Source organism: Sinohyriopsis cumingii, chromosome 13, assembly GCF_028554795.1.
Source record: "Sinohyriopsis cumingii isolate HCF-2022 chromosome 13, ASM2855479v2, whole genome shotgun sequence".
NCBI lineage: Eukaryota > Metazoa > Mollusca > Bivalvia > Unionida > Unionidae > Sinohyriopsis > Sinohyriopsis cumingii.
In genome coordinates, this window is record NC_142973.1 from 44,148,237 (window position 1) to 44,171,307 (window position 23,071).

General features: G+C 34.7%; 2 protein-coding genes across 3 annotated transcripts in view; one reads left to right on the forward strand and one right to left on the reverse strand.

The window, feature by feature from the left end:
* Nucleotides 1-11,775, reverse strand: part of LOC149785322 (TBC1 domain family member 7-like) — a 34,106-nt gene extending 22,331 nt beyond the window's left edge. Inside the window, exons 1-3 of the mRNA XM_089979222.1 lie at nucleotides 11,585-11,775; nucleotides 3,343-3,560; nucleotides 1,472-1,656 (exon numbers count right to left, since the gene is read on the reverse strand). Of these exons, the coding sequence (XP_089835348.1) occupies nucleotides 1,472-1,656; nucleotides 3,343-3,529 (372 nt within the window). The 5' untranslated portion in view covers nucleotides 3,530-3,560; nucleotides 11,585-11,775. The remainder of the gene's footprint in view (nucleotides 1-1,471; nucleotides 1,657-3,342; nucleotides 3,561-11,584) is intronic.
* An 18-nt stretch (nucleotides 11,776-11,793) lies between these two features.
* The window catches only part of LOC149785323 (ligand of Numb protein X 2-like), a 141,228-nt gene continuing 129,950 nt past the window's right edge, over nucleotides 11,794-23,071 (forward strand). For both annotated transcript variants that reach the window (XM_089979219.1, XM_089979220.1), the window contains exon 1: nucleotides 11,794-11,877. The gene's annotated coding sequence lies outside the window, so the exon portion shown is untranslated. The remainder of the gene's footprint in view (nucleotides 11,878-23,071) is intronic.

Genomic DNA, 23,071 nt, shown 5'->3' on the forward strand with positions numbered 1-23,071 from the left:
AATTTAACTTTCTAACCTAATGAGCCAGGGTGGAACTTTCAATTTAATTTAATTAAATTATATTGGGAGAACCCCACCCCAATACGACAGAATGTCACATGATCTTTAAGATTTCTATAAATGGTATGATGTCTTAGCAGGATGAATGGGAACATTCCAACCTGCTTGAAATGATTTCACCCATTTAGGCAACCTGCTTAAAATGATTTCACCCACTTAGAAGGATGAATGGGAACATTCCAACCTGCTTGAAATGATTTCACCCATTTAGCAGGATGAATGGGAACATTCCAACCTGCTTAAAATGATTTCACCCATTTAGCAGGATGAATGGAAACATTCCAACCTGCTTGAAATGATTTCACCCATTTAGCAGGATGAATGGGAACATTCCAACCTGCTTGAAATGATTTCACCCATTTAGCAGGATGAATGGGAACATTCCAACCTGCTTGAAATGATTTCACCCATTTAGCAGGATGAATGGGAACATTCCAACCCGCTTGAAATGATTTCACCCATTTAGCAGGGTGAATGGGAACATTCCATCCTGCTTAAAATGATTTCACCCATTTAGCAGGATGAATGGGAACATTCCAACCTGCTGAAACTGATTTCACCCATTTAGTAGGATGAATGGGAACATTTCAACCTGCTGAAACTGATTTCACCCATTTAGCAGGATGAATGGGAACATTCCAACCTGCTTAAAATGATTTCACCCATTTAGCAGAATGAATGGGAACATTCCAACCTGCTTAAAATGATTTCACCCATTTAGCAGGATGAATGGGAACATTCCAACCTACTTAAGCTGACTTTACCCATTGCTCAGCCTTCAGCTCAACAAAAGAAGAATGAATGAAACTGGTTGGAACTTCTTATCAAACCTGCTAAAAAATCAAATGAACTGCACTGTATCTGTTGCAAGGAAATTCAGCAATGTTTTCTTCCATTTCCAGCATCATGACATTGATCAATGATTTCCAGCACTGTAATGTGAGCTTCCATTTCCAGCATTATAACACCGATCTATGATTTGCAACACTGTATATATGAACATCTATTTATAACATTTTGTCACTGATCTCTGATCTCCAACACTGTACATATGAACATCTATTTATAACATTTTGTCACTGATCTCTGATCTCCAACACTGTATATATGAACACCTATTTATAACATTTTGTCACTGATCTCTGATCTCTAAGGCTGTACATATGAATATGAACTAATATGAAATATATCAATCAGCTTTTTCTAATGAAACAAAACCGAACTTCCAAATACCTGACACTGATGGAACAAAAACTTCAATAAAGTGGACACTGTTGGAACAAAAACTTCCATAAACTGGACACTAGTCCACCATTTCCCTTCAGTTCAACAAAAGAAGAACAAATGAAACTGACTAGAAATTCTTATCAACCTGCTAAAACTTTAGATGTAACTAAATATATGTACTTACCATTCCCTGTTCTTCAAACGGCAACATGCCTTCTTCAGTTAGGTACATCCTTAGGAAGATCTCAGGCAGAGGGGTGTCATCGTTAATTCTACGCAGCACTTGAAGGGCATGAAACAGGTCCTGATATTGTGTAGTTCTTTGCCGAATCATAAAATCATGTCTGTCCTGATTGGCGGACAAAATGCCTATAACACATTCATTTGAAGAATGTAGTGACTATTGCAGGGAGACATTTGCTTATAGGTGTATTTATATCACATAAGTTACATTACTGTGAGTGAGCAAAACAAATACACGATTCTGGGCCTCAAACCATACACAGTGAGACATGTTCCTTCCACTTCAAGCATGCCAAAATAAACATTGAGAGTAGAGAGAACATACTCAGTAATAATGCTGGACACTTGCCAAATTAAAATTATGAGCATTACAATAACCGTAATGATGTCCTTTAATTGAACTGATTCAACACTTGACATTTCCCCCATTCTGCATCCTAGATTTACAGGTGAGCTTTTTATTTATATTCAAGATCACATGTGCATGTTCTACTGTACTCAACTTGTGACTGTTTTAGATGCAGTGTATTTTTTTAAGCCTCTTCTTATGACAGGATTCGGTTTTCCAGAAAGGGTTTTGGTGAAGACATCTGACAATTTAGGTGAAACATCCTTAGGATCATCATGATATTGTTTCATACTACAATATATACAGACCTGCCAACGCTAACAAGACTGTCTCAGTAAGGCAGTCAATAGTTTTCCACAAATCACACCAAATTTCAGTATGGAGTAACAAAATGTCAACACTGAAAAAATCCATCTGAAAAACTCAAAAGTGTGATCTGATGGAGCAGTGTCAAATGTTATGTTCCACCAAAATTTTTGTCAAATACATGTTAGGCTTAATAACCTCATGCAGAGTTTCAGCAACAGTACTGTAGTTCCAAACCCTATGACTTCCTGTCAGATCTCTTAATGCAATTATTTGGGTTCCTTTTTAAATTTTATCTCTATGATCATCAGACATACTCAGATAAACACATCATATTTAATGAATGTAAGATTGTTGCTTTTCCTGTTTTTCCAAGAATCTGAATATTCTGTTGCCTACTTCTATGCTGATTGTTTGAACTTTTTAAAAGACTGATTGCCCATTTTGCCTTCAACATTTATTTGGTTACTGGATGACCTTTGCATGAAAATATGGGCAGATTCTAGTGTCTGAGATACTCCTGTGAAGTTATTATGGTTCCCTGACCAACATCACTGTCAGTATCTGGTGTTTACAACAGTGATTTTATTTTCAAATTTGTGGCTTTTATTCTACATGTCCACGATTTAATTTTTTTTTCAGAAAGATTTACGGTCACTTCATAAGGGTTGGCAGGTCAGCATGTATGAACATTATGAAAAAAATCAATAAAGCAATCAAATGTACTGTATGGACACAATTACCAATTTTTTAACTATTGACAGACAAGAAACAAAATTAAACCACTTACATAAATAAATATGCCAGTCTTACTTGTAAATATAAGTTACTGAATGGAATTCTAGCCTGGGTGCATGATACTGAAAATGGGTGTGTTACAAAAATCAAATCTGAGGTTCTTTACTAATTGCGGCATTAAATATGTAAAACTATACAGACATCACAGAATTTCATTGTATAAAAAGAGTAACCTTGTTTCAAGCTTTCTGGTCTTAATATGCATGACTTTTGTATAACTGGGAGTTATATAAATGCTGAATTGCTTCAGCTGGAAAGAAAGTGCTAAATACACTTGTATGCTTTAACAACACACAAGCCATATAATAACTTTTAATAAAATATAAAACTTGTCAGCATATCAAAGAGTTTTCTAGTACCTAAAATAACCTTCCAAAGGTAGATCCTGTACTGAGCTGGTATAGGATATCTCAGACAGAAAAGACGAAGTTTCTCGACATCCAGAGGGTGTTCTTTCAAAAGAATTTCAATCGACTTTTTCTCTTCCACACCATGAAAGCCAAACTTTTCATAGTAGTATGTGCGAAAATTCCTTTCATCTGACATCTTTAATTAAATGGAGATCTAGTGCTCTTATCTGAAATGAAAATGATCATAAAGTACTAGTTAGCTGGTGTTTTCAAAGAATGTAAAACAGTCATACATTAAATTTAGGTGGGAAAAAGATGAGAATAATAAAACACAAGTACTCCATAAAAACCTTACGTCTCACTATAAAATCAAAACATTAAATCACGACAGAAAATTCGCCATTCTGATTAAATAGTTATGGTAGTACTGCAATATTTCAACTGCATCCATACATATTCCAGCACAACTATCAGCCACAACAGTTTCATTTATCTACCTTGCCCATGGAGAGAGAAGGAAACTTAGTAAAAAAAACTTAGTAAAAAAAATAAGATATACATACATCAAATATTTCATGCAGAAGAATAAACGAAAAAGAGATTTAATAAAGATATAGTTTTATCACTAGCGTTGTGTAGCCTCTGTTGATTTACAAAAACAAATGCCACAGTTCCTGATAAAGGACCTGTTCTGGGTACCATATATACTCACTTATTAGATGAGCCCAACTGCAAACTGCACTGACCCAGATCTGCCACTGCATAATGCACTGGCAGATCTGGGTCTGTGCAATTTGTTAGGAGTAAAAAGTAGAACAAACAACATACACCCTGATCTGAAGGTGCATTATGCTATGGCAAATCAAGATCTTTGTTGTTTGCAATTATGGTGTCTTTCATGAGTTTTCATTGCTGATATTCCTAGCTGGAAGAGAACAACCTATGAAAACTATTTACATCCTTTTCATGCAGTTTATAGAGTTACTATTGCCAAATATTCAAATAAAAATTAAGCGTTCTTTATAATTCTGTTTCTTTATCTTCTGCTTTATTGTTCCTGCTGGCCCATTCTGAAGGTTTCATTCTGCCATTCTGTCAGTTTTTCTGAAGTTCATCTTGGAAACTCATAAAATCCCTCTAGTTCAAACTAAAGTTCTATGTTGTTGTTGTTATAGGGTTTAACGCCATTTTTCAGCACAAGATAGGCTATACATGGCAGCCAGTATTAATGGTGGAGGAAGAACCTGGAAAAACCCAGGAAAGAACCACCGACCCATGAGAAGCTACCAGCAAGCTTTCTCACATATCCACATTGGCCGAGCCCAAGACTCGAACCCACGCAGGCAGAGGTGAGATGGCAGTGATGCGTGACGGAGAGCACTTTAGAACACTGCCACTCAGGGCCCCAAAGTTCTATGTTACAACTGGTACAGCTCCTCCAGTTCACACTGAAGTTCCATATGGCAACTGGTATAGTCTCTCTAGTTCAAACTTAAGTTCTAGATGGCAACTGGTACAATCCTTCCAGTTCTAACTTAAGTTCTATGTGGCAAATGGTGCAGTCCATCAAGTTCAAACTGAAGTTCACTGTGGCAACTGGTACAGTTCCACCTCTAGTTCAAATTAAGTTCAATGTGGTAACTGGTAAAATAACTCTAGATCAAACAAAAGACAACATCTGTAAGATAGCATTTCTTCATCTCTTTATGAAATAGTGTATCCCACTTCTGGGATACATTCCATTAGCTTGGTGTATATCTGTATTACCATAGTCTTGATGCAGAAACATCTTATGTTGCTAACTGCAACTATGATCATTATTATTTAAAAAAAAAGAAGGGGTAATGTCTGAGCTATAGCATGTGAATGGATTGCAAAGCGCACAGAAATAGTTAATTTTATCAATGACTGAAATATTGACGTATTTTTCATGACAGAAACATGGCTAAAAACATCAGGCGTTGAGCCCACGTGTGCGGATATAACACCCACTGGTTACTCCATCAAATCGTTCCCCCGTAATTCTCGCAGAGGTGGAATTGCTGTCATCACAAAGAACTCAATGATAAAACATCTTAACTACACTACAACATTCAATTTTGACCACACACTGTTTGAACTAGTCCAAACCACACTCACACTGGAGCAAAGGTCAGTCCATTTTTTCTGCCTATACCACCCTTCTAGTAGAAAAAACAAACTGGCTGACTCTCTCTCTTTGGAGCAGTTTCTGAATCTCCTGGAATATGGAAATTCAATAGGTGACAACCTGGTTATTCTTGGAGATTTCAACTTTCACTCTGACTGTCCCGGAAACCCAAATACATCAAAACTCATAGATTCCATTAATGTTTTTAACCTGAAACAGTCAGTTAACCAACCCACCCATAAACATGGTCACATTTTAGACTGGATTCTTCATAGACCTGATGATAACATTCTACGGTCCTCCCATGACCTTGCATCAGAAAATCTTTGCATTATATGCCATCTTGACGTATCAGTCCCTAACCCTCCACCTTTATCTGCTACTAAGAGAAACCTCCGTATGATAAATAGAACCAAACTAATGCAGGACATCCAAGCTATCTTAACAACTTGCTTACCTCCTACCGCAGAACAACTCGACTACTAAAATCATGGAAAGTTCCAGCTGCAAAGAGCTCTTCGAGATTACTAACAAGCTAATGTCAAGGAACAAATCTACACCACTTCCAACTACCCTCTCTCCAGTCGACCTTCCGGACATGTTTGCAAACTTCTTCCGTGACAACGTACAAACCATTAGAGATAAGCCTAACACCACGATTTCAACTGACTCATCATCACCATACAATTTGGATACAGAATTTGAGCAGCAACCATTAGCAGCATTTGAACCTGTCTCTATGGATTTCATACGTACAATCCTGACGAAGAGTGCACCAAAGTCAAGTGAACTTGATCCAATTCCAACATCACTGCTGCTTGAGTGTTTAGATCCAGTATTGCCTTCACTAACTGATGTTATTAATACCTCTCTCTCATCCAGGGAATTCCCATCATTTTTCAAAACTGACATTGTAAAGCCTCTGCTGAAGAAACCAACACTAGACCATAATGATTTAAAGAACTACCACCCAGTTTCTAACCTCCCATTCATATAAAAAATCTTAGAAAATGTTATTCTATCCCAGATTGTATCTCATCTAAATTCAAACAGTCTTTTTAGCAATGTACAATCTGCATAACGCCCTTGCCACAGTACTGAAACTACTCTTCTAAAAGTAGTTAATGACATTCTCTCTGCATTGGATAGCGGAAAGATTACAGTCCTCACCCTCCTTGATTTGTCTGCAGCATTTGACACAATAGACCATGATATATTAATTCACTGTCTCCAGCATGTATTTGGCATTCATGATACAGCCTTACTGTGGTTGAAGTCCTACTTGGTCAACAGGACACAAATTGTATCTGCAAATGGAATACACTCCAGCCCAGTTGATCTATGTTGTGGTGTTGCACAGGGGTCTGTTCTTGGACCTGTTCTCTTCATTCTGTACACTCAGCCACTCTCAAGTGTCATAGATCATCATCCAGTGTCTCACCAATTGTACGCTGATGACACCCAAATATACAAATCTAGCCACCCAAATGAAGTTGATGCTACCATCCAAGGTGTAGAGACGTGCATTTCTGATGTGAAATCATGGATGACATGTAACAAGCTGCAGATGAATGATGATAAAACTGAGGCCATTCTGATCACAACAAAAAGACTTTCTCATTCACATCCTTTACTTCAAACAATAAATATCAGCAACACCAACATTAAATTCACACAATCATTATGAAACCTAGGTGTTACTCTGGACAGTACTCTCACATTGCACCAACATGTCGTGAACATATGCAAGGCTGCATATCTTGAGCTGAGACACATCAGCTCAATTCGCAAATATCTTTCAGTTGATGCCACTAAAACACTTGTGTGTTCATTAGTACTTTCAAGACTGGACTATTGTAAGTCAATTCTGTCTGGTTCATCTCAATATCTGCTCCAGAAACTTCAAAAAGTTCAAAACACAGCTGCTCGGATCATCCTGAGAGTACCACAATCAGAGCACACCTCCCCGCTGCTCTGTACACTACACTGGCTATCCATTCGATCCAGAATCAAACATAAAATTTGTTCTCTGTGCTAGGTGTCACTGTCAGACTCTAGTCCAACATACCTATCCGACCTCACCCATGTGCACACACCAGCAAGATACTTATGCTCCTCTTCTGACAATCGTATACTCATTATTCCCACTATGAAAACAAAGTCATATGGACAGCGTTCTTTTGCACAGCAGGGCCCGGCAACATGGAATGAATTGCCCACTGAACTCAGACATAAAGACACGGTGATCACATTCAAGAGGGCTCTCAAAACTCACTTATTTCAACTGCAAGAACAAACTTAAAGACCTAATAATGTTTCCTACCTTAAATATTCTCAGCATGTTTTTTAATGTTTTCTAATTTCATGGTGTTTGTTTTTGTAATCATATCATTATATAATTTTTCTCTTATAGGTGTTGTCTAATGTTGTAAAGCGCTTAGAGCTTCCAAAGATTAGGCGCTATACAAAGTCCTCATTATTATTATTATTATTATTATTATTATTTGTTTGAAGGTTTCAGTAGAGATGCAGTCAATAATATACTGGGGCATGAATTTCATAACTTGATGGAGTCAGGGATTAAAGACTTCTGATACAGCGGTGTCCTTGAAAATGCCACAATATATTTCTATAAATGGCATCACATAACAAGTGTTGGAATAACACTTTGGGATGTCAACTTATACATGGTCAGTTTGGTATATCATCACAATTTTGACTTGTCCACATTTTCCTGGCTGACAGGCCAATGCATTTGTTTCATCACAGTTGTCATGCCACCAGTAATATGGAAGTCTCATCATAGACCATCTCTGAACCAAATCAAACTCTCCTAATATTTGTCTCTGTGTAGAGGTCTAATAACACTGCCAATTATTCCATAACTGGGCATGCAAGAGTTTTAGGGGTCCCATAACACTGCCACTTATTCCATAACTGGGCATGCTAGAGTTTTTAAGTTGTCTTTACATATTGGCTTATACCGCACTGACGAAATGCTCTTGGTAGTGTCAGCCTTCTTTTCATCAATATGGTATTTACATAATAGATTTATAGGTAGATGTCTTGTATCAACCTCCTCCAGGATGTGGCCATGTATGATACGAAGTACTGTAGGGCATATAGACATTTTCCGCCTTTTGTAGATATGTACAGTAATACCAGACAGCCGATCCTTTTCCTATTGTTGAAGCAAGTCCTTCAATCACTGCTGATGTCAAATCTTCTCAGTTGTATTTTCTTTTCACAACTATACTTATTTGTTTAGATTTAGTGTGGTTCCCTCCCTCCACTTTTTAAACTTTTCAAAGGGATGAAGAGATATATATAATTGGTATACTTGTATGCTCTTCATTGAATAAATAGTGTTTTTGATAACTTATTTATCTTAAAAATTAGTTTTTCAATGGTGATGTGATAAGTGTTGAGTAGAACGAACAAAATTAGAAAAAGCTGTAATGAAATGCATGGATTATGTGTGCAGTTTGCAAATATACAGAAACAATGTCAACAGACAGTTTATGACATTATTTAAGAAAAATCAGATTGAGGTATAATGAAAATTAACATTTTTAAAAAGCATTTTATTTCTTTTGTCTCTCTTGCTGTTTACAAAACCAATATCAAGTACAAGATGAAACATCAAATAAACTAAAAATTTACTGATTAGTGTAAACTTAATCTTCAAAGTATATTTGTCTTTCTTTTATCATTTTTACGCCAAAAGTCTACCTTTCACAAACACAGCATCAATCACACACATCACATTGTACATGAAGCACATCCTGTCAACTGAAGAATTTTATTAACTGTTTTACCAAATGGCCCTACTTACTTACAGTTAAAAAAAAGGAAACAGCCAAAATAACACCAGGATAATTTTTTAATGCAGCAGGCATAAATGACACACTGTCTATATCCTGTCAACCATGCTGCAGTCACCAGTTCACATGCCACTGCAATACACTAACTGCAAGACTAACTTATCTGAGGAGGTCTCAACAAATTTGACTCCAGTATTTGAATATTTATGTCATTTTATTTTTTTTCTGAGAAGAACAAGGTAAAGTCTGACATTGCATAGTTTCTTCTTCACCAATGGATGGTCTCTGATCTTCTATAATATGGCCAAGAAGACAATACCTTTATAATTTATATAATATACTAAGTTAAGTCATATACCAGAAGAAAAAAAATCTGTTCCAGATTGTGTTCCCCTCTGACTTGAGTTTACAATCTTCATTAGGTTTTCTGTATAAAAACAATCACCATATTGCTCATTTGCTCTTTCTTTTTTTAAGAACTGCATGTGGTTATTGTTTGATTAGTAATTAATTTTTATCTGATAAGCTAAGTCACTTGTATCAGAAATACAACTGAAAAGTATGTTATGTTGGTGGTTTGTCTGACTTTCAACACAGGTGCTTGACACAAGCTTGATGTTGAAAAAGGCAATAATGTGATGGGAAAAAAATCATACAAAGTGACAAAATTACCTCAGATTACCTCTATGATCCATTTTGACATAGGACCCTGTCTGCCACACTATAAAAAAGACAAGGTAAGTAACTTTGAAAAACTTTGTTCCACATGTAACCCTCGATTTCCTTCTGCTATTTCTGTCTTTGAAGGCACATAACCATAATCTATGGCTTGTTTTACTCATGAGATATTTTTCTATTCATCAAGCTATCACTGATATTTCTGCACTGCACCATATGGAAGTTATGGGCTCCAAAACACATGAATTGAGCAAATTTCGCCTAACAAGACAAAGTTGCACTCTTCTGCAATGCACTCTAATTAATGAGAGTAATGGCATTTTCAACTCTGTGAAATATGATTGGCTCAAAATGTAATATCATGAACCAGATGCATGAGAGTTCTTTAAGTATTACTCTTTCAGCCAATCATATTTTGCAATTAACATGTGTGCTGCATAGTCTGGATGCTTTGAAAATGAGTGTAATGTGTATTTGATGTGTGGATTTGACATGACAAATGTATAATTCTTCTATGGAACAGGATTCCTAAAGATGAATCAAGTTAATGGTAAATAGGAACATACTTTTTGCATCAACCATTGTTCTCAGATTAATGAAGGAATAAATCATAGAGTCACAAATGCTGTATCTCTCAGTAAATAAAGTACATTGCAGAAGAATGCAACTTTGTTCTGGTATGCAAAATTTGTGCAATTTGTATGCTTCAGAGCCTGTAGCTTCAATCTGGTGCAAGGCAGACAAATTTATGACAGTGTTATGAATAGAAAAATATCTCAGGAGTAAAATAAACCATAGATTATGGCTGTCTGCCTTAAATGATGGAAATAGCAGAAGGAGATTGGGAGTCAGGCATGGAAAGAAAGTTTTAGGAAGTTACTTACCTTGTCTCTTTTATATAGTATGATAGGGTCCTATGTCAGAACAGGTCACAAGGTTAATTTTGTAACTCAGTATGATTTTTTTCCTTCAGATGATTGCTTTTCTTAACATCAAGCTCATGTCGAGCACCTGTGACTTTCATCAGAAAACTGAATACATAAAATTTTCAATTGCTTAATTTGTTTCTAATGCAAAATTTGATTGCTTTTGATGATTTTATGTAAGCACCAACTGTACATACAATTGTCCCTGAAGTTCACAGAAATGATCAGGTACGGTACACAACTCAACACAAGTCACCTTCCATTTTCTCTAGCCATATTCAACCAATAAATTGTTCCCCACCTGCTTTTTATTTTTTTTGTCTTAATGGCACCACCAGTAATGTAAGATAAAAAGTGGAGAGCAACTTGTTGGTCTATATTGTAAATAAATTTTAAATTAAGTTGTCATGGTATTGGTATGCATGGAGTCCAAATAACACCTTCCTTTTACAACTGATTTTCGCATTGTAGTTGCTATCGTCTAAAATTGAAGTCACATACTTTTAGCAAAACAAATCAGTGCTGAATTTACTTCAACTCCAGTAACCCATACCCTTCCCCCACAAAACCACATTCCAGCACTTTCCATACCATGTTATGAAGCCCAAAACAGACTGTACTAATAAGCTTTGCCTTTCCCCTATTTGCATCGGAAATATGTTACATATACTTACCCACATAACTAATCATTCTACATCGTTGTGCAACAAAAGGCGGCCACTGACAGCAATTTAAAACAAATAAACATTTTATCTGTGTCGCATTTTCCCCTAAATTATAATGTAACATAACATTCACAGCAAAAAGATAAACAGACACAACTATACAACAAAATATGAATGACAATTCTAACCGGAAGTAGCACCTGAAGTGATGTCATCAATGAGGCTTCTGATACAGGAAAGCTGAAATCGATACACTGCTGCTTTTCTTTAAATATTTAACGCAAAAAAGAAGAGTTTGCCAGGTCTGTTTTTTACATAAGGATAGTGTATATATGCTAACACAATCTGGATAAAGTGCAGGTATTTTTATTCGTTTTCTGCAGAAAAGTTCCCATTTATTAGCGGTAAGATATGAGTTACCTATATTCGATGGTCATTTGATTTCGAAAGTTTCGATTTCTTAAGCTTCAATATTTTTATTGGCTGTTCTTATATTTTGTGCTAAAATTGACAGTCTTTTTCATTTTCCTAAAGTATAGCCTTTTACAAATTTGCTATGATAACCAAGCACACTGTTGTAATGTTCTATAATTATAACGAAGGGAGAGTAAAGAACAAAATCGCAGTTGGAGAGGTTCTACGTCCACTTTATTTCAATTCAGATACGATTGGCATCGCCAATACTGAGCATCATATCTGTATTGATACTGGTGAATAGTGAAGCTTTTGTTTTAACACAAACTGGCTTTCATATATGCACATCGCTACGAAATCAATCACACAAAGAAAAATTTCTGCTAGTTTTTTTTTATATATATAAAAAACAAAATTTTAGCATTCTTAAAGCTTTTCTTATTTGTGTCAGGAGCTCTGATAATAGCAGTTATGAAAAATCTTGACGAATTTATTAAAAAAATATTGACTAGTAAGCAGAAAGTATTTAGCTTATGGACTCAATTTTAACATTTTTTGGCAATTTGAATTATACAGAACATCAATCTCTTCAATGTACAGTTTTTGAGCTCAGGAAATGTCTTGCATTTTTCTTAATTATTAAGTTATGAGAGAAAGGTTTTATTTTCAATTTAATATCATTTTTACCACTATCTGCAAATTTAGAAAATTAAACAGGTCATAATATTTTAAACATTTAAGTTTATGTTAAACGATATTAAAAAAATTTTTAATATAAAATTTATCATCAGATAGAAAAGATATGGTGCAGTAATTGATTGCATGATTTAAGTGTTACATCTTTTTTTAAAATGTGGCAGTATTTCCTGAAACAACAACCCAAAAGCTGATGCTTACGTCATTTTCAGTTAGTAATAGAGAGATTGACATAATATTTAATTGGCTATTTGTAAGATAAATTCAAAAAATAAAATTTTCAAGCTGAATGTTAAAGACATTCCCAGGTTTTATTTTGTCCACAAGGAGAATGTCATGATTAATCGGCACCATAATACCCAGCTGTCCAGTAAGAGAATGGTTGTTTTCATTCATTTTATGGAGAAAGCATAACTATGTACATGTACATATGAAATAATGCAGTGATCATCAGAACAAAAAAAAGCATAATGAATTATAAAATTGCTATTCATTTTTGGACAAAAGATTCCATTATGTGTTGTATACCAAAATCAGAATAATTTTTTTGCTAATACATGTTGCAAAAAGATTGCACCATTAATATTTCAGGTACATTTTCCAGAATTTATTAAACTGGTTTGCTGTCATCTCAGGTTCTTATGAAACATTGATAGCAGTTGGACAAATTCCTCAAAGTGCCAGGGTTCTCATGTGCTAAAAAGTATGCATACTTTTAATTCATGAAAATTACAATAGTAGAGTCCTCGGTACACAAGCTTTTCAGTTTCTACAAAGCGACTATCAATAATGTAGTGTGCAGGCTATCATAGTATATGTGATTTTAATGGAGTTAGCTGAAGCCGTATTAGTTAGATCTTAGCAGGCAAGGAAATTAAGACATCTGTAAAAATGATTCTTGGTGCCTAATACTCATTTTGATCAAAAGACTAATTACAAGTGTATGTGTTTTGACACCTGTCTGTGATAAGCATTACTTGGCAGTTTTAATCCATCATATTAAAATTCTTGATGTGATGTTTGGAACACTGTAAGTTATTGTATATAGTATTTAGAAAAATAGTGCCATGATTTGGAGATTTATTTTGTGTGTTGGAGGAATGTGAACTTTCATGTTAATATTATCAATTTTTCGGTGTCATGTATACCTTTGTTTTTGAAGTGTTTATCACAGGGTTCTTTTTATTTTGATTTTGGCCAGAGTCTCAGTCATAATTACCTTTGATTTGCCAATTTTTAACTGAGTGTGCGCTGTCCACAGACAAATTTACTGTTTACACTATATCAACGAGTAATTTTGCTCTAATACAAGGTCAATATGAACTTGGCTGAGCCTACAGGCGACTGGTATTACAATTACTTGTGCATAATTGAATAAAGGTTAGATTGTTTTGAGATTATCTTTGACGTTTATAGCATTTAGAATAACAGGGAATCAGTTATGGCTTGAATGAATAACTTCTGGTCAAATATCAGCATTTGTTTGATTTTCCATTCAAATTATAATCAGTTAGACAAAACTCTGGAAAATATAGTTACTGCTGAAGCCAGTTGTCAAAGGTAGGTGGACAGTCTTTTTGTTTTATTTACAAATAATTTGTTTCTACATGTGTAACACACAGTAGAATTTTGGTGTTCTAATCAATGTATCATTAATTACCAGAATCCATCAGAATGGTCCCTGAGCTATGCTGCAGCAAAATTCTAAGTTTTCATGTGAAGAGAAGAATAGACTAAGATATGCCTCATGGTTCTTGAGCTAAGCAACATATGAAAATATGAAGTTAATTGTCAAGAGCCATAACTCTGTGCAAAATCAAGTTGATTCACATCTAGGACTATGAGACAATTGTCATGACAAATTGATTCAGAATATATTGAATGTTTTTGAGCATCATCCCATGTAAAGATATTAATTTAATTGTCAAGGGTCATAACTCTATCCAGACTGGAGTTGATAAGACAAAACACATCTTCATCTGAGAAACAAAGTTCATATGAAATACATCATCATATGCTGACTATAGTCTTGAATTACGCTGGTTACAAGCAACATGTGATGTGAATATATGAATTAATTGTCAAGAGCCAGAACTCCATCCAGAATAGAGTGGATGAGACAAAATACATAAAATTCATGTCTAGTAATCAAAATAAGTGCACACCAAATTGCATTAGAATATGTTTCATGGTTTCTGAGCTATGTAAATTGGAAAGATAATTCATATTTTCCTTCAGAAATGCTTAAACGGATCTCGGCACTCTACTTTCAGGGAGATAAATTACGTTGATGCCCATTGAACTTAACAGTTATCAGTGTGATAAATTCAATATTTTTGCCAACTGTCTTATGATGAAAGGTTGTTTTTCCTTCATCACTACCTTTAGCAAGCTCACAGCTGGCTTTGTTTAGGTAACTGCTTGGACACGTGTTCTTGGAGCACATCAGTTGGTTTTGTTGCTGCCTAACTGACAACACCTTTTGTTGCTACCTATTAACAACACTTTTTTGTTGTTGCCTATTGAAAACACCTTTTGTTGCTACCTATTGACATCACCTTTTTTTACTGCCTATTGATAACACCTTTTTGTTGCTGCCTATTGACACCTTTTGTTGCTGCCTGTTGACAACATCTTTTTGTTACTGCCTATTGACACCTTTTTTTGCTGCCTGTTGACAACACCTTTTTGTTACTGCCTATTGATAACACCTTCTTAATCCACATGATAATTATTGTATACAAAATGCAGTTTCATGACATCACTGTTGACTACTCAGTCACCTGGTTTTGTGTACAGGTAAAACATTCATTATTTATGGCCCACCTTGAATTTTCAAATTTCTTTTAGGCTTAAAGCAAAGTGCTTTTATGTTGGGATATTTTATGCACAATTTCAGTTATTTACAAAGTTTAGCAAATGGTGTCAAGAAAATTGGAGGGTCTGATTACTTAAGTTAATCACAGTATGAATGACCTTGACTAAGTTTTGTGATCAGGGTAAGTTTTCATACATATTAGACTGCACAGTCAAATGAAAATGGGAGGGGGGAGAATGCTTATTCAACAAACATATTTATGTGTCCATCAGATATGTGAATATTATACCTCACCATGCCCTCTGATTTAAATTGGAAAATTGGATTTCCACTGTCCTAGGTGAAGATCTGACAGCAAACATTCAGGGGTCTTGTTCTGCTGCTGTTTGAATTAGCCATTGGAAATGCAGCTTTAAATAATCTGAAAGTGAATCAAATCATTTAGTACACATTGATGCTTTTAAGCCACACTGTTCAGTCTCCCAAACACGAAGATATCAGCCATCATCTGATTGGCTAATAAAATTAGCAATTATTGTAATAACATTAGTCACCAGAATAAGACTGCTAAGTGGTCTCTGTCAGATTTTCACTCAAGAGAGTGGAGATCTGATTTTAATCAGATTGCCTTGTGGTGAATAGCAACAAAAAATAAACCCAGACCATACTTGATTTTGCCCTGCTATCCATGATTAATACGAAAAAAATTTACATTATCATTGTCAAGGGTTAAATTTACCATAATGCAATATCTAAAGATAGTGGGCAATTCTTATAATCATTTCAGATTGGGTGATCAGTTCTAGATTCATGGGTATTTCATTAATTTTTATAGTTTTGGGAACATGTAGATGAAAAATAGTATATTTAGTCATTCTTGTCTTAAGGAGTCACATGTAGGATGTACAGAGTGACAGTTGGCTGCTAATCAGTACCATTTTAATTCTGTTATATATATATATATATATATATATATATATATATATATATATATATATATAAATGCAATAAACTGACAACAAACAGTGCACACTGTTCATTCTCAGTTAATTGCATTTATCTTAATCAATACCTGACACATGTGATCCCTTTGCTGGATCCAGTGCACTTGAAAGGATTGTTATTTGCCATATGATCTGTATTCTATATATATATATATATATATATATATATATATATATATATATATTGGGATCAAAAATTGTAATGTTACAGATGAATTAGAGGCATGTCAGAGAGGTTAGAAATATATCCCTGTACTCATCCAGAAATGTTCTCCATACTCATTAGATTCCTTTGTTCACATTACACACATTCGGGTTGATCAAGACATATAGGAAAAGCTTTCACATTTTTACGGATTGAAATTGCAACAGGTATTCTACTTTCACTGTAAATAGTGACTGTGAAATATTGCCTCAAGGGTTCCCTGTGTAGACTGGTATGTAAATTGCTGAGGCCTTTGACATTTGGTTTCATCAGTTTCTAAATATATGGGCATTAGGTTTCTGCATATGTTTCACTGTTTTTGTACAAAGGTGTTTTAGTTTATAATTTCCATAGTTAGTAGGTAAACATACTTCATTCTAGCCAGATTTCATACCTACTCATGTTATATAGTATTGATAAATATTATTCAAAGACTTGCTACATAGGTAAGTGCTAATCAAATGTTTTGTTGGGACTTGCTACATAGGTAAGTGCTAATCAAATGTTTTGTTGGGACTTGCTACATAGGTAACTGCTAATCAAATGCTTTGTTAGGACTTGTGAAGACAGTTTGATATTTATTTGTTGAATTATGCTGGTGCATTTTTTTTCTTGCAGTTGTTTGTTATCTCATAAACAGGATGCAAAAGCATTGCATCAAAAACATTCTACACATCAAAATCATATTCAGATAATCCAGTTTAATTATTCTGATAATCCAGTTTAATTATACAGATAATCTAGTTTAATTATACTGATAATCCAGTTCAATTATACAGATAATCTAGTTTAATTATTCTGATAATCCAGTTTAATTATACTGATAATCCAGTTTAATTATACTGATAATCCAGTTTAATTATACAGATAATCTAGTTTAATTATACTGATAATCCAGTTCAATTATACAGATAATCTAGTTTAATTATTCTGATAAACCAGTTTAATTATACTGATAATCCAGTTTAATTATACTGATAATCCAGTTTAATTATACAGATAATCTAGTTTAATTATTCTGATAATCCAGTTTAATTATACTGATAATCCAGTTTAATTATACAGATAATCTAGTTTAATTATACTGATAATCCAGTTCAATTATACCCACTTTTAGTGTATATTAGTTTTATGCACTATGACCTAAGCTTCATATTTCAGTCACATAAGTCAAGTTTTGCTCTAAGGTCAGTGTTATAGACATTGTCTGCTCAAGAGTAATGCTACTTGGTACATGAATATAAATGTGTCTTGGTGATTACAATATCATCTTGCTAAAAGTAGGTCACAGTGATATAAATTTCATGCTTTGGTACATTTAGATCAGTTTCTCATGCATGGCCAGTCAATGCCATTTGGTATGTTGATGCATCTTGGTGAGAGTAATATCATTATACCAAAAATAGGTTACTGTAAATTTCAGGATATCATGACATTGGTTAGGGTTTTCTTTTAAGTCATTTTCGCAGGGTTTGTTAGTCCAAGAGTCTTGCAGCTTGGAATGTCAATGTGTCTCACTTAGTTCAACACCATTTTAGCATAAGTAGGTCACTGTTTTTGTGAATTTTTATTATGTTTTGCAATTAGGTCAGTTTCTCAGCCATTAGTGATACATTTTGTCATTCATGATACATTCAGCCATTCTTATGCAGATGCATTGTGGTGAGTACAACACAATCTTACAAAATGTTAGTCACAGTGACCCAAATGTTATGTAGTCTTGTTAACTTAAATATCCAGATACATCTACTACACAATACTTAAGATTTCTTTCTGTGCAGAAAATTCATGTTTTAATAAAAATTGGTACTTTTTCCCCAAATATTATCTCTGTTAATTTAATGTCTTTATTGTCCGGATTGCATAGCAGTAAGCCCAGCACGTTCATTGCAGTTTGAAAGTGGTCTAGCTTGGTAAACAGGATTGAAGTATGTGCTTGCCAGTAAGGAACACTTTCACGATAATGTTTCAGTTTTCATTTATAAAAACTTCAAACGACCTCTTATCTGGTGTTTCTTTTTCTTTTTTGTTGGTAAAACTTTGATAGACCTTACTAGTCTAGTCATCTTGTACATGAACGGCTATTGGTACATAAGAGTTACTGGAAACTTGTCTATGAATGTCATCCAGTTCTAATATTGATATTGTTTCACAATGTATAGATGGTCTTGAACAACATAATGTATCACTGAAAAATTATACATCTATTAAATTATCTCAGCTATGTAGATCTGAAAGATAATTCATATTTTCCTCCAAATGTCCTTGAACTCATCTCAACACTTGACTTTCAGATATGGCGATAAATGCCTTAAATATGTAAATGAACCAAATCAGTTAGACTGGGTCAGGAATTGTGGAATAGTATTATTTATACTGTTGTTACACTGTTGGTATGAAGACTGGACCAGTTGCAGCTGAAATGAGGTTATCTTGGGTAAATATTGCACTGAATAAAACAGACTACAAGAACTTGTGAAACATGTCAGAGATGTTGACCACTTTGAAACAAATCTAAACCCAATTTAGTTTACTGGAATAGGAAAAGAAAGATAATAACATGCATACATGTACATGTCTACACATTTTGCAACATGCAAGATAATTCACTTTAATGAGAATAGGAATCGATGTGCATTACCGGTACTGCTTTGTACCCTTTCGTATGCTCTCCAGCAGTAAAGTAAATGAAGAGGCCTGAACTTGCATGTTGACTTGAGGTAATGAAAGTAATAATAATAATAATAATAATAATAATAATATGACCATTAATTTTATAGTTATCCATGTGATATATTAAATAATTTTGCCAATAGTCTTAGGAAGAAAAGTTGTTTTTCCTTTATTGCTACCTTTAGAACCAGTCTGGTGGCCTAGTAGTTAGAACATCTGCCTCATATGTGGGAAGTCGCAGGTTCGAACTCCGGCTGAGTCATATCAAAGACTTATAAAAAATGGTACTAACAGCTACCTCACTAGGCACTCAGCATTAAGAGGTTAGTGTTAGGACTGGTCAGCCTGGTGTCAGGATAATGTGACTGGGTGGGACATCATGCTACATGTCTGTGGCATGATGCCCCAGTGCTAGACATCACTATAAACATGCCACAGTGCTAGACATCACTATAAACTGACACACTGCATGCATCATAGTGATATGACTGAAAAATTGTTAAAGCTACATTAAAAGTCCATATCACACACACAAACACACCTTTAGCAAGCTCACAGCAGTCTTTGTATAGGTAACTGCTTGAACATGAGTTTTTGGAGCACATCAGTTGGTTTTGTTGCTTACAATTGACAACACCTTCTTAATCTACATGATAATTATTGTAATCAAAACAGTTTTATATATTGAGTGTGGACTACAGTCACCAGGTTTAGAGTACAGGTAAAACATCCATTAGTTTATGTTCCACCTTGAATTTTTAAGTTTCTTTTTGGCTTAAAGCAAAGTGCTTTTTCATCAGAATATTCTGTGCACAATTTTAATTATTTACTAATTTTAACATATGTTCAGAAATTGGAGTGTCTGAGTTTTAGGTCAATTACAGTATGAATAACCTTGACAAAGTTTTGTCTCCAGCGTAAGTTTTCATGCACATTTGATTGCATAGTAAAAGAAAAGGGGGTGTGGGGTGTGGAAGCATGCTTGTTCAAAAAATATATTCAATAATATTGTACCTTAAGGTGAACAGTACAAACCCACCCACCCTCAGACCATACCTGATTTTGCCCTGCTATCCATGATGAATGTGAAAAGCATTTACCATGGCATGGCCAAGGGTTAAAATTCCCATGATGCAAATATCTAAAGATAGTGTGCAATTCTTATAGTTATATCAAGTCAGGTGAATAAATGTATTTTTAGATGCGTTTCTTCAATTTTTATACATTTTTGGAAACATGTAGGTGAAAAATAATGCATTCAGTCAAATTGTCTTAAGTAGCCACATATAAGTTGCAACAAAAATGACAGTTGGCTACTAAACAGCACATTTTAATTTCTCATTTGTTTCAGTGATACAGAAAAGTTGGCTGTTACAATTGGGTTTGAGGGATTTAGAAAATGGTTAAGGAAGGTGGTTGGTTGATAGAGGTGACCTTAAAGACAGCTTTAATTGAACATATACATGTATTTGGTAGAAAGAGTTTGTTTTGTATGGATCAGGATTGTCTTTCTTCTAAACTATGTATGTACGTACGTATGTATGTATGTATGTATGTATGTATGTATGTATGTATGTATGTATGTATGTATAACGGATAAATGGCACATAACCAAAATCCTGGCTATATAGTACAGAATAAGTTTGGGTATCCCCAACAAAGCATAAAAAGAAAGAGACAAAAAAATGGTAAAATGCTTAAAATACAAAGACAACTGTTTTATAAACTACTCTTAACAGCTTCCGATTTCACTTGAGTTTTTCCATTTAATCAAATCAGGCCTCTGCTGTGGGCTAAAATCTCTTAACCCAAAGTAGCATAGGCACATAGTGAGAATCTTTGAAGATCTTTTGACCAATATCTGGTCTATAACTATTCAGTAGCTTTACTGTATGTTGGAGGAGCTATAGGCAGGTTTTAATTTGGCTAAGGATTCCTGTTGCCATGCTAAGTGAGGCTGGTTCACAACTAATGTCCATGTTTCATGCAAAATTTAGCTATTTCCTACAAAGTTGTTCTTCACACTCTTAGGTAGAAACCAAATTTTGGATAAATGTATTCTTAGTCAAAATTTGGCTAGTGTCTGCAATGCCTCTTAATATAACCCACATGTGTGGTTGTACAAAACCGAAGTCCAAAATCTCTGCATAAGTGTCATATTTCCCAAGTCCATGTTCACATTACACACATTCGGGTGATCAATACATATTGGAAAAGCTTTCACCTTTTATGGATTGAAAGTGGAACAGGCATTCTACTTCCACTGTAAATAGCAACTGTGAAATGTTGCCTGAAGGGTTCCCTGTGTTGACTGGTATGTAAATTGCTGAGGCCTTTGACATTTGGTTTCATCAGTTTCTAAATATATGGGCATTAGGTTTTTGCATATGCCTTACTGTTTTTGTCCAAGTTTTTTTTAGTTTATAATATCCGGTAGTTAGAAGATAAACATACTTCATTTGAGCCAGCTTTATTACCTACCTACTCAAGTTATATAGTTTTGATAGAAACGACTTTTGCAAGAATATTATTCATAGACTTTCTGCATAGGTAAGTGATAATCAAATGTTTTGTTGGGACTTGTGAAGACAATATATTTATTTGTTGAGGTATGCTGGTGCATTTATTTTTCTTGCTATTTGTTATCTCATAGACAGGATCCAAACCATTGTATCAGAAAGATTTTATACATCAAAAACATTTTCAGAAAATCTAGGTTAATTATACCCACCTTTAGTGTATATTTGTTTCATCTCCATTTCTGTCCATCCATCCATCTATCTGTACATGCATTCATCATGTTTCATGCAGACTTTGAAATTGGTACAGTCCATGATACTGTGGTCAGACTTGGTATGTGACTTCTGTGGAGTGTAGATTTTTAGGAAGGTTTCCATATGATCTCAGGTACCCCAGGGAGAGTGAGGGAATCAGAAGGGGGTATCATCAAATCATGTCATCAAATTGATGGTTTTTGAGAATCATTTTTTACAGACTTTATTGTGATCATCTAAAGCAGCCATGTGGCAGGGTTTAAAGGTTAAAATAAAACCAATTTAATACTTTCCTGATCAATCCAGAACTCTCCTACAGTCCATGATATAGTATTTAAAATAAGTATGTGATTTCTGTAATGGGTTTAGATTTACAGTAACATTTCAAGACTTCAGCATGATCCTGGATCCTTGGGGGACCAGAAGGGGTCCAAGGAGTCATAATGCAGAATATCACCAAAGCATGTCAAATCAAAAGGTCCTGCAGAGAATTTGGTACGGACTACATTTTCCTTCTCTAACTTACCCAGGGTTCCCTAGATACAAAACAGTAGGATGTCAGTAAACTATTTTGTAATGAGAATCATGTTGTAGTTTTGAAGAGTCATTATTAAAATATGCTTTATGTGTACCATATTTGCTCCCTTGTAAGACAGGCCCAACTGCAAACTGCACAGACTCAGATCTGCTATCACATAACGCACCAGCAGATCTGGATCTGTGCATTTGACAGGAGTAATCATTAGAACAAACAACATAGACCTTAATCTGCAACTACATTATGCTACAGCAGATCAGGATCTTTGTTGTTTGTAGTTTAACTCGACTTATAAGTGAGCATATATGGTATTTACATATTTTGCAAGTGACTGTATCATATTTGGTTGTCATTATGCATCATTAACTTCTTAT